Source organism: Salmo salar, unplaced genomic scaffold (genome assembly GCF_965601325.2).
Source record: "Salmo salar unplaced genomic scaffold, fSalSal1 ptg000245l, whole genome shotgun sequence".
In the NCBI taxonomy this organism is placed as follows: Eukaryota; Metazoa; Chordata; class Actinopteri; order Salmoniformes; family Salmonidae; genus Salmo; species Salmo salar.
In genome coordinates, this window is record NW_027675337.1 from 56,242 (window position 1) to 72,071 (window position 15,830).

The 15,830-nt window shown below is 46.0% G+C and overlaps 1 protein-coding gene across 2 annotated transcripts in view; it reads left to right on the forward strand.

Moving 5' to 3' along the window:
- Nucleotides 1-14,639, forward strand: part of LOC106596094 (neurocalcin-delta A) — a 55,779-nt gene extending 41,140 nt beyond the window's left edge. The window contains exons 4-5 of one of the 2 annotated variants that reach the window (XM_082971282.1): nt 2,284-2,410; nt 5,977-14,639. In XM_082971282.1, coding sequence (XP_082827408.1) covers nt 2,284-2,381 — 98 coding nt within the window. In that variant the 3' untranslated portion in view covers nt 2,382-2,410; nt 5,977-14,639. Of the gene's footprint in view, nt 1-2,141; nt 2,225-2,283; nt 2,411-5,976 lie in introns of those variants that run through there. The other variant, XM_082971283.1, reaches the window with a different exon arrangement.
- Nucleotides 14,640-15,830: the final 1,191 nt, after the last annotated feature.

Consider the following 15,830-nt stretch of genomic DNA (forward strand, 5'->3'; position numbering starts at 1 on the left):
TACATCTGGTAGATACCAGCTATGCTGGTATAACTTTACATCTGGTAGATACCAGCTATGCTGGTATAACTTTACATCTGGTAGATACCAGCTATGCTTGTATAACTTTACATACTCTAGATACTAGCTATGTTTGTATAACTTTACACCTGGTAGATACTAGCTATGCTTGTATAACTTTACATACTCTAGATACTAGCTATGCTTGTAAAACTTTACATCTGGTAGATGCTAGCTATGCTTGTAAAACTTTACATCTGGTAGATGCTAGCTATGCTGGTATAACTTTACATATGGTAGATACCAGCTATGCTGGTATAACTTTACATATGGTAGATACTAGCTATGCTTGTATAACTTTACATACGGTAGATACTAGCTATGCTTGTATAACTTTACACCTGGTAGATACTAGCTATGCTTGTATAACTTTACATACTCTAGATACTAGCTATGCTTGTAAAACTTTACATCTGGTAGATGCTAGCTATGCTTGTAAAACTTTACATCTGGTAGATGCTAGCTATGCTGGTATAACTTTACATCTGGTAGATACCAGCTATGCTGGTATAACTTTACACCTGGTAGATACTAGCTATGCTGGTATAACTTTACACCTGGTAGATGCTAGCTATGCTGGTATAACTTTACACCTGGTAGATACCAGCTATGCTGGTATAACTTTACATCTGGTAGATGCCAGCTATGCTGGTATAACTTTACATCTGGTAGATGCCAGCTATGCTGGTATAACTTTACATCTGGTAGATACCAGCTATGCTGGTATAACTTTACATCTGGTAGATACTAGCTATGCTGGTATAACTTTACATCTGGTAGATACCAGCTATGCTGGTATAACTTTACATCTGGTAGATGCCAGCTATGCTGGTAAAACTTTACATCTGGTAGATACCAGCTATGCTGGTATAACTTTACATCTGGTAGATACCAGCTATGCTGGTATAACTTTACATCTGGTAGATACCAGCTATGCTGGTATAACTTTACATCTGGTAGATGCCAGCTATGCTGGTAAAACTTTACATCTGGTAGATACCAGCTATGCTGGTATAACTTTACATCTGGTAGATACCAGCTATGCTGGTATAACTTTATGAGATGGATTTGTTTGTCTTTGCAATTTAGTTTATGTACGTTTTCGCTTGTTAGCATTTAGCTAACAGCGTCCATGTGATTTTGCTATTGGTTTGTGGTAATTTGGTTAGCGTTCTGGTAATAGAGGCCCAATGGGCTTTTCTTGCTTTTTTAGCGCCCCCTTCTGTGCTAAACCGGTAATAACCCAAATCCCGGGATGAGAGAAGGATGGTAATGACGATATGAAAACGTGGATACTGCGTTACCGCCTGTTAATAATCCCACATCTGACTGCTAGCGTTACCGCCTGTTAATAATCCCACATCTGACTACTAGCATTACCGCCTGTTAATAATCCCACATCTGACTACTAGCGTTACCGCCTGTTAATAATCCCGCATCTGACTGCTAGCGTTACCGCCTGTTAATAATCCCGCATCTGACTACTAGCGATACCGCCTGTTAATAATCCCTCATCTGACTACTAGCGTTACCGCCTGTTAATAATCCCTCATCTGACTACTAGCGTTACCGCCTGTTAATAATCCCTCATCTGACTACTAGCGTTACCGCCTGTTAATAATCCCGCATCTGACTATTAGCGTTACCGCCTGTTAATAATCCCGCATCTGACTACTAGCGTTACCGCCTGTTAATAATCCCTCATCTGACTACTAGCGTTACCGCCTGTTAATAATCCCACATCTGACTACTAGCGTTACCGCCTGTTAATAATCCCACATCTGACTACTGGCGTTACCGCCTGTTAATAATCCCTCATCTGACTACTAGCGTTACCGCCTGTTAATAATCCCACATCTGACTGCTAGCGTTACCGCCTGTTAATAATCCCGCATCTGACTACTAGCGATACCGCCTGTTAATAATCCCTCATCTGACTACTAGCGTTACCGCCTGTTGGGGACCTACTTACTCAGTGGTTTTCAGCTCGTTGTCCAAACTTCAAACTCTCTATTTGATCATTATTATACACTCATATAGCTAGTGTTTACCTGACTGTTTCCTGTTTCCTGTTTGTCCAGGTAAACTGTCTCTGGAAGAGTTCATTAAAGGTTAATCTAACATGACTGTTTCCTGTTTCCTGTTTGTCCAGGTAAACTGTCTCTGGAAGAGTTCATTAAAGGTTAATCTAACATGACTGTTTCCTGTTTCCTGTTTGTCCAGGTAAACTGTCTCTGGAAGAGTTCATTAAAGGAGCTAAAAGTGACCCCTCCATCGTACGTCTGTTACAGTGTGATCCCAGCAGCGCTGGACAGTTCTAAACCGATCCTACCTTGGGGGTCAAGACAATGTAAGGCTGCTACTCTATTCCTTTCTCTGTCTCTGTCTCACCCCTAGTGTGATTCCCGTCTCTGTCTCACCCCTAGTGTGAGATCGAACACGGTTGCTCTGTAGTACCTGATTAATAGAGAGAGGACTGAATATCTGAACCAGGACTAGAGTGGATCGCTAACTGGTCTGTTAGGTCCACCAACCTCCACTAACCAGTCTGTTAAGGCCACCAACCTCCACTAACCGGTCTGTTAGGTCCACTAACCAGTCTGTTAGGTCCACCAACCTCCACTAACCAGTCTGTTAGGGCCACCAACCTCCACTAACCAGTCTGTAAGGTCCACTAACCTCCACTAACCAGTCTGTTAGGTCCACCAACCTCCACTAACCGGTCTGTTAGGGCCACTAACCTCCACTAACCGGTCTGTTACCTCCACTAACCAGTCTGTTACGTCCACTAACTAGTCTGTTAGGGCCACCAACCTCCGCTAACCAGTCTGTTACCTCCACTAACCTCCACTAACCAGTCTGTTACCTCCACCAACCTCCACTAACTAGTCTGTTAGGTCCACCAACCTCCACTAACCAGTCTGTTACCTCCACTAACCTCCACTAACCAGTCTGTTAGGTCCACCAACCTCACTAACCAGTCTGTTAGGTCCACCAACCTCCACTAACCAGTCTGTTAGGTCCACCAACCTCCACTAACCAGTCTGTTAGGTCCACCAACCTCCACTAACCAGTCTGTTAGGTCCACCAACCTCCACTAACCAGTCTGTTAGGTCCACCAACCTCCACTAACCAGTCTGTTAGGTCCACCAACCTCCACTAACCAGTCTGTTAGGTCCACCAACCTCCACTAACCAGTCTGTTAGGTCCACCAACCTCCACTAACCAGTCTGTTAGGTCCACTAACCTCCACTAACCAGTCTGTTAGGTCCACCAACCTCCACTAACCAGTCTGTTAGGTCCACCAACCTCCACTAACCAGTCTGTTACCTCCACCAACCTCCACTAACCAGTCTGTTACGTCCACTAACCTCCACTAACCAGTCTTTTACCTCCACCAACCTCCACTAACCAGTCTGTTAGGTCCACCAACCTCCACTAACCAGTCTGTAACCTCCACTAACCAGTCTGTTACCTCCACCAACCTCCACTAACCAGTCTGTAACCTCCACTAACCAGTCTGTTACCTCCACCAACCTCCACTAACCAGTCTGTTACCTCCACCAACCTCCACTAACCAGTCTGTTACGTCAACCAACCTCCACTAACCAGTCTGTTACCTCCACTAACCTCCACTAACCAGTCTGTTACCTCCACTAACCTCCACTAACCAGTCTGTTACCTCCACTAACCTCCACTAACCAGTCTGTTACATCCACCAACCTCCACTAACCAGTCTGTTAGGTCCACCAACCTCCACTAACCAGTCTGTTAATTCCACTAACCAGTCTGTTTTGTCCACTAACCTCCACTAACCAGTCTGTTACCTCCACTAACCAGTCTGTTACCTCCACCAACCTCCACTAACCAGTCTGTTACCTCCACTAACCAGTCTGTTACCTCCACCAACCTCCACTAACCAGTCTGTTAGGTCCACCAACCTCCACTAACCAGTCTGTTAGGTCCACCAACCTCCACTAACCAGTCTGTTACCTCCACCAACCTCCACTAACCAGTCTGTTACGTCCACTAACCTCCACTAACCAGTCTGTTACCTCCACCAACCTCCACTAACCAGTCTGTTAGGTCCACCAACCTCCACTAACCAGTCTGTAACCTCCACTAACCAGTCTGTTACCTCCACCAACCTCCACTAACCAGTCTGTAACCTCCACTAACCAGTCTGTTACCTCCACCAACCTCCACTAACCAGTCTGTTACCTCCACCAACCTCCACTAACCAGTCTGTTACGTCAACCAACCTCCACTAACCAGTCTGTTACCTCCACTAACCTCCACTAACCAGTCTGTTATCTCCACTAACCTCCACTAACCAGTCTGTTACCTCCACTAACCTCCACTAACCAGTCTGTTACCTCCACCAACCTCCACTAACCAGTCTGTTAGGTCCACCAACCTCCACTAACCAGTCTGTTACCTCCACTAACCAGTCTGTTACCTCCACCAACCTCCACTAACCAGTCTGTTACCTCCACTAACCAGTCTGTTACCTCCACCAACCTCCACTAACCAGTCTGTTAGGTCCACCAACCTCCACTAACCAGTCTGTTACCTCCACTAACCAGTATGTTACCTCCACTAACCTCCACTAACCAGTCTGTTACCTCCACTAACCAGTCTGTTACCTCCACTAACCAGTCTGTTTTGTCCACCAACCTCCACTAACCAGTCTGTAACCTCCACTAACCAGTCTGTTACCTCCACTAACCAGTCTGTTACCTCCACTAACCTCCACTAACCAGTCTGTTACCTCCACTAACCAGTCTGTTACCTCCACTAACCAGTCTGTTACCTCCACTAACCTCCACTAACCAGTCTGTTACCTCCACTAACCAGTCTGTTACCTCCACTAACCAGTCTGTTACCTCCACTAACCAGTCTGTTACCTCCACCAACCTCCACTAACCAGTCTGTTAGGTCCACCAACCTCCACTAACCAGTCTGTTACCTCCACTAACCAGTCTGTTACCTCCACTAACCAGTCTGTTACCTCCACTAACCAGTCTGTTACCTCCACTAACCAGTCTGTTACCTCCACTAACCAGTCTGTTACCTCCACTAACCAGTCTGTTACCTCCACTAACCAGTCTGTTACCTCCACTAACCAGTCTGTTACCTCCACTAACCTCCACTAACCAGTCTGTTACCTCCACTAACCAGTCTGTTACCTCCACTAACCAGTCTGTTACCTCCACTAACCAGTCTGTTACCTCCACTAACCAGTCTGTTACCTCCACTAACCAGTCTGTTACCTCCACTAACCAGTCTGTTACCTCCACTAACCAGTCTGTTACCTCCACTAACCAGTCTGTTACCTCCACTAACCAGTCTGTTACCTCCACTAACCAGTCTGTTACCTCCACTAACCAGTCTGTTACCTCCACTAACCAGTCTGTTACCTCCACTAACCAGTCTGTTACCTCCACTAACCAGTCTGTTACCTCCACTAACCAGTCTGTTACCTCCACTAACCAGTCTGTTACCTCCACTAACCAGTCTGTTACCTCCACTAACCAGTCTGTTACCTCCACTAACCAGTCTGTTACCTCCACTAACCAGTCTGTTACCTCCACTAACCAGTCTGTTACCTCCACTAACCAGTCTGTTACCTCCACTAACCAGTCTGTTACCTCCACTAACCAGTCTGTTACCTCCACTAACCAGTCTGTTACCTCCACTAACCAGTCTGTTACCTCCACTAACCAGTCTGTTACCTCCACTAACCAGTCTGTTACCTCCACTAACCAGTCTGTTACCTCCACTAACCAGTCTGTTACCTCCACTAACCAGTCTGTTACCTCCACTAACCAGTCTGTTACCTCCACTAACCAGTCTGTTACCTCCACTAACCAGTCTGTTACCTCCACTAACCAGTCTGTGTCATTCCATTTCCAGTTTGGGTGAATCCAAATAGCCCCTCCCCCCCCCTCCACCTTTGGAGCAAACTGATGAAGAAGACAAGCCACGCCTTCAAATGATGACACTGAAGACAACGGGCCAATGAGAGCCAGCCATGTTCTCCTGACTCCTCCTCTGACCACTCCCAGCAGCAACGTGACATCATCCCCAGGCTCTCATGATGTCATCCAGTCCACTCGCCATGTATTTGATAAGTCCTAGGGGCCCGCGTCCCAAATCACACCCCTATTCTCTGTATTAAGCAGTACTTTTAAGCCCTGTAGGCCCTGGTCTGCAGTAGTGCACTACATAGGGAATAGGATGCTGTTTTAAAACTGTAAACTGGGCTCTCTGTTTGGTTGGTTGTCGGTGTTCTCAACGCTCCGTACTGGACACACCCACTGCCCTCAACTAGGTCCTCCTAGTTCTGGTGTCTATCGTAAACAGTTTGAGAGAGAGGGAATGAGAGAGAGAGAGAGGGAATGAGAGAGAGAGAGAGAGAGAGGGGGAATGAGAGGGGGAATGAGAGAGAGAGAGAGGGGGAATGAGAGAGAGAGAGGGAATGAGAGAGAGAGAGAGAGGGAATGAGAGAGAGGGAATGAGAGAGAGGGAATGAGAGAGAGGGAATGAGAGAGAGGGAATGAGAGAGAGAGAGAGGGAATGAGAGAGAGAGAGAGAGAGAGAGAGGGGGAATGAGAGAGAGAGTGAGAGAGAGGGGGAATGAGAGAGAGAGAGCTAGAGAGGGGGAATGAGAGAGAGGGGGAATGAGAGAGAGAGAGAGGGGGAATGAGAGAGAGAGGGGGAATGAGAGAGAGGGAGAGAATGAAAGACATGGAGAGAGAATTGTTTTGAGTTATTTTACTGTTAGAATGTGGATGTTTGTGTTGATGTGTTTTTCAAGCTTGATACACTTGTGTTTAAGTTGTAATATTTTGAATTGAATATTTGTGCTGGTATTTTTCAGACTCAAGTTAAAGATGGGCGTCTCCATGTAGTACTATGCAGATACTGTTAAAGGCCTTTAGTAATGGTTTGAAATACAGGAAGAGGACGTGTCCCCAGGGACGTGTCCCAAAGGGCACCCTATCCCCTATTATAGTGCACTACTTTAGACCAGGACCCCATAGGGAAACCCATAAGGGCTCTGGTCCCTGTGGTCTGCAGTAGTGCACTATTATAGGGAATAGACTTCCCTTTTGGGACACTTCCTGTCACAGATAATGTGGTTATTAATATTAACTACCTGTTTGTTTTTTTTTGACATGTTTCTCTTAAATACATTTGTTTTTATAAAAAAAAACATTTTACAAAAAGACTTTTTAAAATGGTAAATTGCATTTCAAATTTTAAAATGTTAGAAATGATCCTTAAGCAGAGCCTTCAAGACATTTGTTCACAGCCTTGTGGGCTGTTAATAAGTTAAACGAGATTTCCCCCCCTCCAGAATGTAGTCATGGTTACAGAACAGACGTTATGGGATGTGTTTCCATTAGAAGTTGTTTAAAGGATATCAAGCATGCAATTCTGTTGTATTTCTCATCTACTGTTGTGAAGAGAAACAACGTCAACATTTTATATTTTTTTAGATGTTTTAACTGGCGCATGTTAAACACGTTTCAATCAGGGAGGGGGGGTTTTGTTTTGGAACAGGTTCCTGTACGTACGGTGCATGTCTGTGTTCATGTGCTGATGGTTTTCAGTGGTGATTTGACTAGCTTGTGGGCCTCCCCCCCCCCCCCTTTGTCCAGTGATGTTGTGAAAGTCACTGTGTTATTATGAATAACCAACATTTTTCTCTGGTTTGTCGACAGCAGCAAAGCTTTGTAGAGAGAGCAGCTCCTATGACCAGCTCAAACCCTGCCGCTGGCCATAGACCACCACACACCGAGATGTGCCCTGTTGAATGGGGTACAGCACTGTACCTTACTAGATGTGTTGTGCTGTCTTAGTTATATTCAACCACAACACAACCCCCTAGCCACCCCCTAGCAACCCCCTAGCCACCCCCTAGCCACAACACAACCCCCTAGCAACCCCCTAGCGACAACACAACCCCCTAGCAACACCCTAGCAACAGCACAACCCCCTAGCAACCCCCTAGCCACCTCCTAGCCACAACACAACCCCCTAGCAACCTCCTAGCCACCCCCTAGCCACAACACAACGCCCTAGCAACCCCCTAGCGACAACACAACCCCCTAGCAACCCCCTAGCAACAGCACAACCCCCTAGCAACCCCCTAGCCACCTCCTAGCCACAACACAACCCCCTAGCAACCCCCTAGCGACAACACAACCCCCTAGCAACCCCCTAGCGACAGCACAACCCCATAGCAACCCCCTAGCGTCAGCACAACCCCATAGCAACCCCCTAGCGTCAACACAACCCCCTAGCAACCCCCTAGCGACAGCACAACCCCATAGCAACCCCCTAGCGACAGCACAACCCCATAGCAACCCCCTAGCGACAGCACAACCCCATAGCAACCCCCTAGCGACAGCACAACCCCATAGCAACCCCCTAGCGACAGCACAACCCCATAACATCTGGCCCTGAGTCATATGTGTATATACACACGTACAATACCCTCTAGCGACAGCACAACCCCCTAGCGACAGCACAACCCCATAGCAACTCCCTAGCGACAGCGCAACTCCCTAGCGACAGCCCCATAGCAAGTCCCTAGCGACAGCGCAACCCCGTAGCAACCCCCTAGCGACAGCGCAACCCCCTAGCGACAGCGCAACCCCATAGCAACCCCCTAGCGACAGCGCAACCCCCTAGCGACAGCCCCATAGCAACTCCCTAGCGACAGCCCCATAGCAACTCCCTAGCGACAGCGCAACCCCGTAGCAACCCCCTAGCGACAGCGCAACCCCCTAGCGACAGCGCAACCCCATAGCAACCCCCTAGCGACAGCGCAACCCCCTAGCGACAGCGCAACCCCATAGCGACAGCGCAACCCCGTAGCAACCCCCTAGCGATAGCGCAACCCCATAGTGGCAAAGCAAAAACAGGTTTTTAGACATTTTTAAAACTGTATTCAGATTGGAAATATCACATTTCCATAAGTATTCAGACCCTTTACTCAGTACTTTGTTGAAGCACCTTTGGCAGCGATTACAGCCCTGAGTCTTCTTGGGTACGACGCTACAAACTTGGCACACCTGTATTTGGGGAGTTTCTCCCATTCTTCTCTGCTGATCCTCTCAAGCTCTGTCAGGTTGGATGGGGAGCGTCGCTGCACAGCTATTTTCAGGTCTCTCCAGAGATGTTCGATCAGGTTCAAGTCCGGGCTCTGGCTGGGCTACTCAAGGACATTCAGAGACTTGTCCCGAGGCCACTCCTGCGTTGTCTTGGCTGGGTGCTTAGGGTCGTTGTCTTGTTGGAAGGTGAACCTTCACCCCAGTCTGAGGTCCTGAGTTCTCTGGAGCAGGTTTTCATCAAGGATCTCTCTGTACTTTACTCCGTTCATCTTTGCCTCGATCCTGACTAGTCTCCCAGTCCCTGCTGCTGAAAAACATCCCCACAGCATGATGCTGCCACCACCATGCTTCACCGTAGGGATGGTGCCTTGTTTCCTCCAGACGTGACGCTTGGCTTTCAGGCCAAAGAGTTCAATCTTGGTTTCATCAGACCAGAGAATCTCGTTTCTCATGGTCAGAGTCCTTTAGGTGCCTTTTGGCAAACTCCAGGTGGGCTGTCATGTGCCTTTTACTGAAGAATGGCTTCCGTCTGGCCACTCTACCATAAAGGCCTGATTGGTGGAGTGCTGCAGAGATGGTTGTCCTTCTGGAAGGTTCTCCCATGTCCATAGAGGAACTCTTCTCCCTCGATTGCTCAGTTTGGCCGGGCGGCCAGCTCTAGGAAGAGTCTTGGTGGTTCCAAACTTCTTCCATTTAAGAATGATGGAGGCCACTGTGTTCTTGGGGAGCTTCAATGATGCAGACATTTTTTGGTACCCTTCCTCAGATCTGTGCTTCAACACAATCCTGTCTCTGAGATCTACGGACAATTCCTTCAACCTCATGGCTTGGTTTTTACTCCGACATGCTCTGTCAACTGTGGGACCTTATATAGACAGGTGTGTGCCTTTCCAAATCATGTCCAATCAATTGAATTTACCACAGGTGGACTCCCATCAAGTTGTAGAAACATTTCAAGGATGATCAATGGAAACAGGATGCACCTGAGCTCAGTTTCGAGTCTCATAGCAAAAGGTCTGAATACTTATGTAAATAAGGTATCTGTTTTTGTTGTAAATAAATGTGCAAAAATTCTGAAAAACCTGTTTTCGCTTTGTCATTATGGAGTATTGTGTCCATTTTAGAATAAGGCTGTAATGTAGAAAAAGTGAAGGGGTCTGAATACTTTCAGAATGCACTGTGTGTGATATAGATAGATATATACAGTATAGATCTATCTCTATGTATATATATCTATACACGCAGTTGAAGTCGGAAGTTTACATGCACCATAGCCAAATACATTTAAAACTCAGTTTTTACACAATTCCTGACATTTAATCCTAGTAAACATTTCCATGTTTTAGGTCAGTTAGGATCACCACTTTATTTTCAGAATGTGAAATGTCAGAATAATAGTAGAGAGATTTGATTTATTTCAGCTTTTATTTCTTTCATCACATTCCCAGCGGGTCAGAAGTTTACATACACTCTATTAGTATTTGGTAGCATTGCCTTTAAATTGTTTAACTTGGGTCAAACGTTTCGGGTAGCCTTCCACAAGCTTCCCACAATAAGTTGGGTGAATTTTGGCCCATTCCTCCTGACAGAGCTGGTGTAACTGAGTCAGGTTTGTAGGCCTCCTTGCTCGCACACGCTTTTTCAGTTCTGCCCACAAATTTTCTATTGGATTGAGGTCAGGGCTTTGTGATGACCACTCCAGTACCTTCAGGCGTTTGGAAATTGCTCCCAAGGATGAACCAGACTTGTGGAGGTCTACAATTTTTTTTCTGAGGTCTTGGCTGATTTCTTTTGATTTTCCCGTGATGTCAAGCAAAGAGGCACTGAGTTTGAAGGTAGGCCTTGAAATACATCCACAGGTACACCTCCAATTGACTCAAATGATGTCAATTAGCCTATCAGAAGCTTCTAAAGCAATGACATCATTTTCTGGAATTTTCCAAGCTGTTTAAAGGCACCAGTCAACTTAGTGTAGGTAAACTTCTGACCCACTGGAATTGTGATACAGTGAATTATAAGTGAAATAATCTGTCTGTAAACAATTGTTGGAAAGAATGACTTGTGTCCTGCACAAAGTAGATGTCCTAACCGACTTGCCAAAACTATAGTTTGTTAACAAGAAATTTGTGGAGAGGTTGAAAAATGAGTTTTAATGACTCCAACCTAAATGTATGTAAACTTCAGACTTCAACTGTGTGCATATGTATATATTACAAAAGTATGTGGACACCCCTTCAAATTAGTGGATTTGTCTATTTCAGCAACACTGTTGCTGACAGGTGTATAAAATCGAGCACACAGCCATGCAATCTCCATAGACAAACATTGGCAGTAGAATGGCCTGACTTAAGAGCTCAGTGACTTTCAACGTGGCACAGTCATAGGATGCCACCTTTCCAACAAGTCAGTTCGTCAAATTTCTGCCCTGCTAGAGCTGCCCCCGGGTCAACTGTAAGTGCTGTTATTGTGAAGTGGAAACGTCTAGGAGCAACAACGGCTCAGCCGTGAAGTGGTAGGCCACACAAACTCACAGAACGGGACCGCCGAGCGCCGAATCGCGTAAAAATCATCTGTCCTCGGTTGCAAAACTCCACTACCGAGTTCCAAACTGCCTCTGGAAGCAACGTCAGCACAACAACTGTTGATCTGGAGCTTCATGAAATGGGTTTCCGTGGCCGAGCAGCTGCACACAAGCCTAACATCACCATGCGCAATGCCAAGCGTCGGCTGGAGGGGTGTAAAGCTCGCCGCCATTGGACTCTGGAGAAGCGGAAACGCGTTCTCTGGAGTGATGAATCACGCTTCACCATCTGGCAGTCCGACGAACGAATCTGGCTTTGGCGGATGCCAGGAGAACGCTACCTGCCCTAATGCATAGTGCCAACTGTAAAGTTTGGTGGAAGAGGAATAATGGTCTGGGGCTGTTTTTCATGGTTTGGGCCATGACATTCTAGACGATTCTGTTCTTCCAACTTTGTGGCAACAGTTTGAGGAAGGCCCTTTCCTGTTTCATCATGACAATGCCCCCGTGCACAAAGCGAGGTCCATACAGAAATGGTTTATCGAGATCGGTGTGTGAAGAACTTGACTGGCCTGCACGGAGCCCTGACCTCAACCCCATCGAACACCTTTGTGATGAATTGGAACGCCGACTGCGAGCCAGGCCTAATCACCCAACATCACCCAACATCAGTGCCCCGACCTCGCTAATGCTCCTGTGGCTGAATGGAAGCAAGTCCCCCGCAGCAATGTACCAACATCTAGTGGAAAGCCTTCCCAGAAGAGAGGAAGGAGGCTGTTATAGCAGCAATGTTCCAACATCTAGTGGAAAGCCTTCCCAGAAGAGTGGAGGCTGTTATAGCAGCAATGTTCCAACATCTAGTGGAAAGCCTTCCCAGAAGAGAGGAAGGAGGCTGTTATAGCAGCAATGTTCCAACATCTAGTGGAAAGCCTTCCCAGAAGAGAGGAAGGAGGCTGTTATAGCAGCAATGTTCCAACATCTAGTGGAAAGCCTTCCCAGAAGAGTGGAGGCTGTTATAGCGGCAATGTTCCAACATCTAGTGGAAAGCCTTCCCAGAAGAGAGGAGGCTGTTATAGCAGCAATGTTCCAACATCTAGTGGAAAGCCTTCCCAGAAGAGTGGAGGCTGTTATAGCAGCAATGTTCCAACATCTAGTGGAAAGCCTTCCCAGAAGAGTGGAGGCTGTTATAGCAGCAATGATCCAACATCTAGTGGAAAGCCTTCCCAGAAGAGTGGAGGCTGTTATAGCAGCAATGTTCCAACATCTAGTGGAAAGCCTTCCCAGAAGAGTGGAGGCTGTTATAGCAGCAATGTTCCAACATCTAGTGGAAAGCCTTCCCAGAAGAGTGGAGGCTGTTATAGCAGCAATGATCCAACATCTAGTGGAAAGCCTTCCCAGAAGAGTGGAGGCTGTTATAGCAGCAATGTTCCAACATCTAGTGGAAAGCCTTCCCAGAAGAGTGGAGGCTGTTATAGCAGCAATGTTCCAACATCTAGTGGAAAGCCTTCCCAGAAGAGTGGAGGCTGTTATAGCAGCAATGTTCCAACATCTAGTGGAAAGCCTTCCCAGAAGAGTGGAGGCTGTTATAGCAGCAATGTTCCAACATCTAGTGGAAAGCCTTCCCAGAAGAGTGGAGGCTGTTATAGCAGCAATGTTCCAACATCTAGTGGAAAGCCTTCCCAGAAGAGTGGAGGCTGTTATAGCAGCAATGTTCCAACATCTAGTGGAAAGCCTTCCCAGAAGAGTGGAGGCTGTTATAGCAGCAATGTTCCAACATCTAGTGGAAAGCCTTCCCAGAAGAGTGGAGGCTGTTATAGCAGCAATGTTCCAACATCTAGTGGAAAGCCTTCCCAGAAGAGTGGAGGCTGTTATAGCAGTAAAAGGGGGGGGACCAACTCCATATTAACGGCCATGATTTTGGAATGAGACGTTTGACTAGCAGGTGTCCACATACTTTTGGTCATTTAGTGACCAATGTACACACACACACACACACACACACACACACACACACACACACAGAGAGAGTGTATGTAGCGTACAGTGTATATGTCATGAGTCATCTCCATATACAGTACATACAATATTGGACATCCTCTCAGAGCTCACGGACCGTTCTCCTCCCCCCCTCCCCCCTCCCCCCAGCAGTCAGTCTTGCATCACTTCCTGGATCAGTCAGGAACCCATTGAATTGACCCTTCCGTCTCCTGTTAATTGAATGTAACTGAGGCCCCAGATCAGTGGTTTCAGTTGGCTTAGTGTTCATTGGACAAATCTTTTTTTTTTTAATTTTTTTATTATAATAACTGCTGTTTTTATAAAGAAAAGTACATTTAAAAAAAAAAAATTATAATAACTGAGGGATCACAACTACTGCAATGATTTTCACATCGGAATTGCTTTTATTGTATTTCTAAATTGTTTTTAGCTGTCAGGTGTAACGTGCCAAATAAACACCAACAGTATTGTATACATTTATACGGTAAAATTAACTGTCCAACAAAAATGTTTGTACTCGTTTGGATTTCTGTAGATGTTGTATTTGGTGTCCTGTATTTACTGAGCTTTGTAGTTTCTTTTAACACAGGAATTATTTTTTTTGTTTTTGGTCAACTTTAAAAAAAAAAAAAAATATTAAAAATTAAAATTAAATTTTCAAGTTTTCTGAGTGAATGTTGAAATATCGTGTCTTTTTTTTTTTTTTTTTCTTCCCAAGTCTCATGTTTGTTGTTTCCAATAGGATGCAACTGCTCAGTAATTACAGGCAGGCCAGAGCCAAGTATTTCATTATGATGCATTTACGTGACTCTACAGCATTCTACGGCGGCCATTTTAACTCCCCATTAACGTTACATGGGGGAATATTTAAACGATGATATGTATCTGAATGTCTAGATTTACAACAATATAAAAATAAAAAACACATTATAAAAGTTGGGCCCAACTCTAAATATCTTGTCTCTGAGCTGGGATTTCATACAACGCAGGAATCCCTCTGTATTGAGAGGTCCTGTCTAAATGTGTCTCTGAGCTGGGATTTCATACAGCAGGAATCCCTCTGTATTGAGAGGTCCTGTCTAAATGTGTCTCTGAGCTGGGATTTCATACAGCGCAGGAATCCCTCTGTATTGAGAGGTCCTGTCTAAATGTGACTCTGAGCTGGGATTTCATACAGCAGGAATCCCTCTGTATTGAGAGGTCCTGTCTAAATGTGTCTCTGAGCTGGGATTTCATACAGCACAGGAATCACTCTGTATTGAGAGGTCCTGTCTAAATGTGACTCTGAGCTGGGATTTCATACAGCAGGAATCCCTCTGTATTGAGAGGTCCTGTCTAAATGTGACTCTGAGCTGGGATTTCATACAGCAGGAATCCCTCTGTATTGAGAGGTCCTGTCTAAATGTGACTCTGAGCTGGGATTTCATACAGCGCAGGAATCCCTCTGTATTGAGAGGTCCTGTCTAAATGTGTCTCTGAGCTGGGATTTCATACAGCGCAGGAATCCCTCTGTATTGAGAGGTCCTGTCTAAATGTGTCTCTGAGCTGGGATTTCATACAGCAGGAATCCCTCTGTATTGAGAGGTCCTGTCTAAATGTGTCTCTGAGCTGGGATTTCATACAGCAGGAATCCCTCTGTATTAAGAGGTCCTGTCTAAATGTGTCTCTGAGCTGGGATTTCATACAGCGCAGGAATCCCTCTGTATTGAGAGGTCCTGTCTAAATGTGTCTCTGAGCTGGGATTTCATACAGCAGGAATCCCTCTGTATTGAGAGGTCCTGTCTAAATGTGACTCTGAGCTGGGATTTCATACAGCAGGAATCCCTCTGTATTGAGAGGTCCTGTCTAAATGTGACTCTGAGCTGGGATTTCATACAGCAGGAATCACTCTGTATTGAGAGGTCCTGTCTAAATGTGACTCTGAGCTGGGATTTCATACAGCAGGAATCCCTCTGTATTGAGAGGTCCTGTCTAAATGTGTCTCTGAGCTTTGGATTTCATACAGCAGGAATCCCTCTGTATTGAGAGGTCCTGTCTAAATGTGACTCTGAGCTGGGATTTCATACAGCGCAGGAATCCCTCTGTATTGAGAGGTCCTGTCTAAATGTGTCTCTGAGCTGGGATTT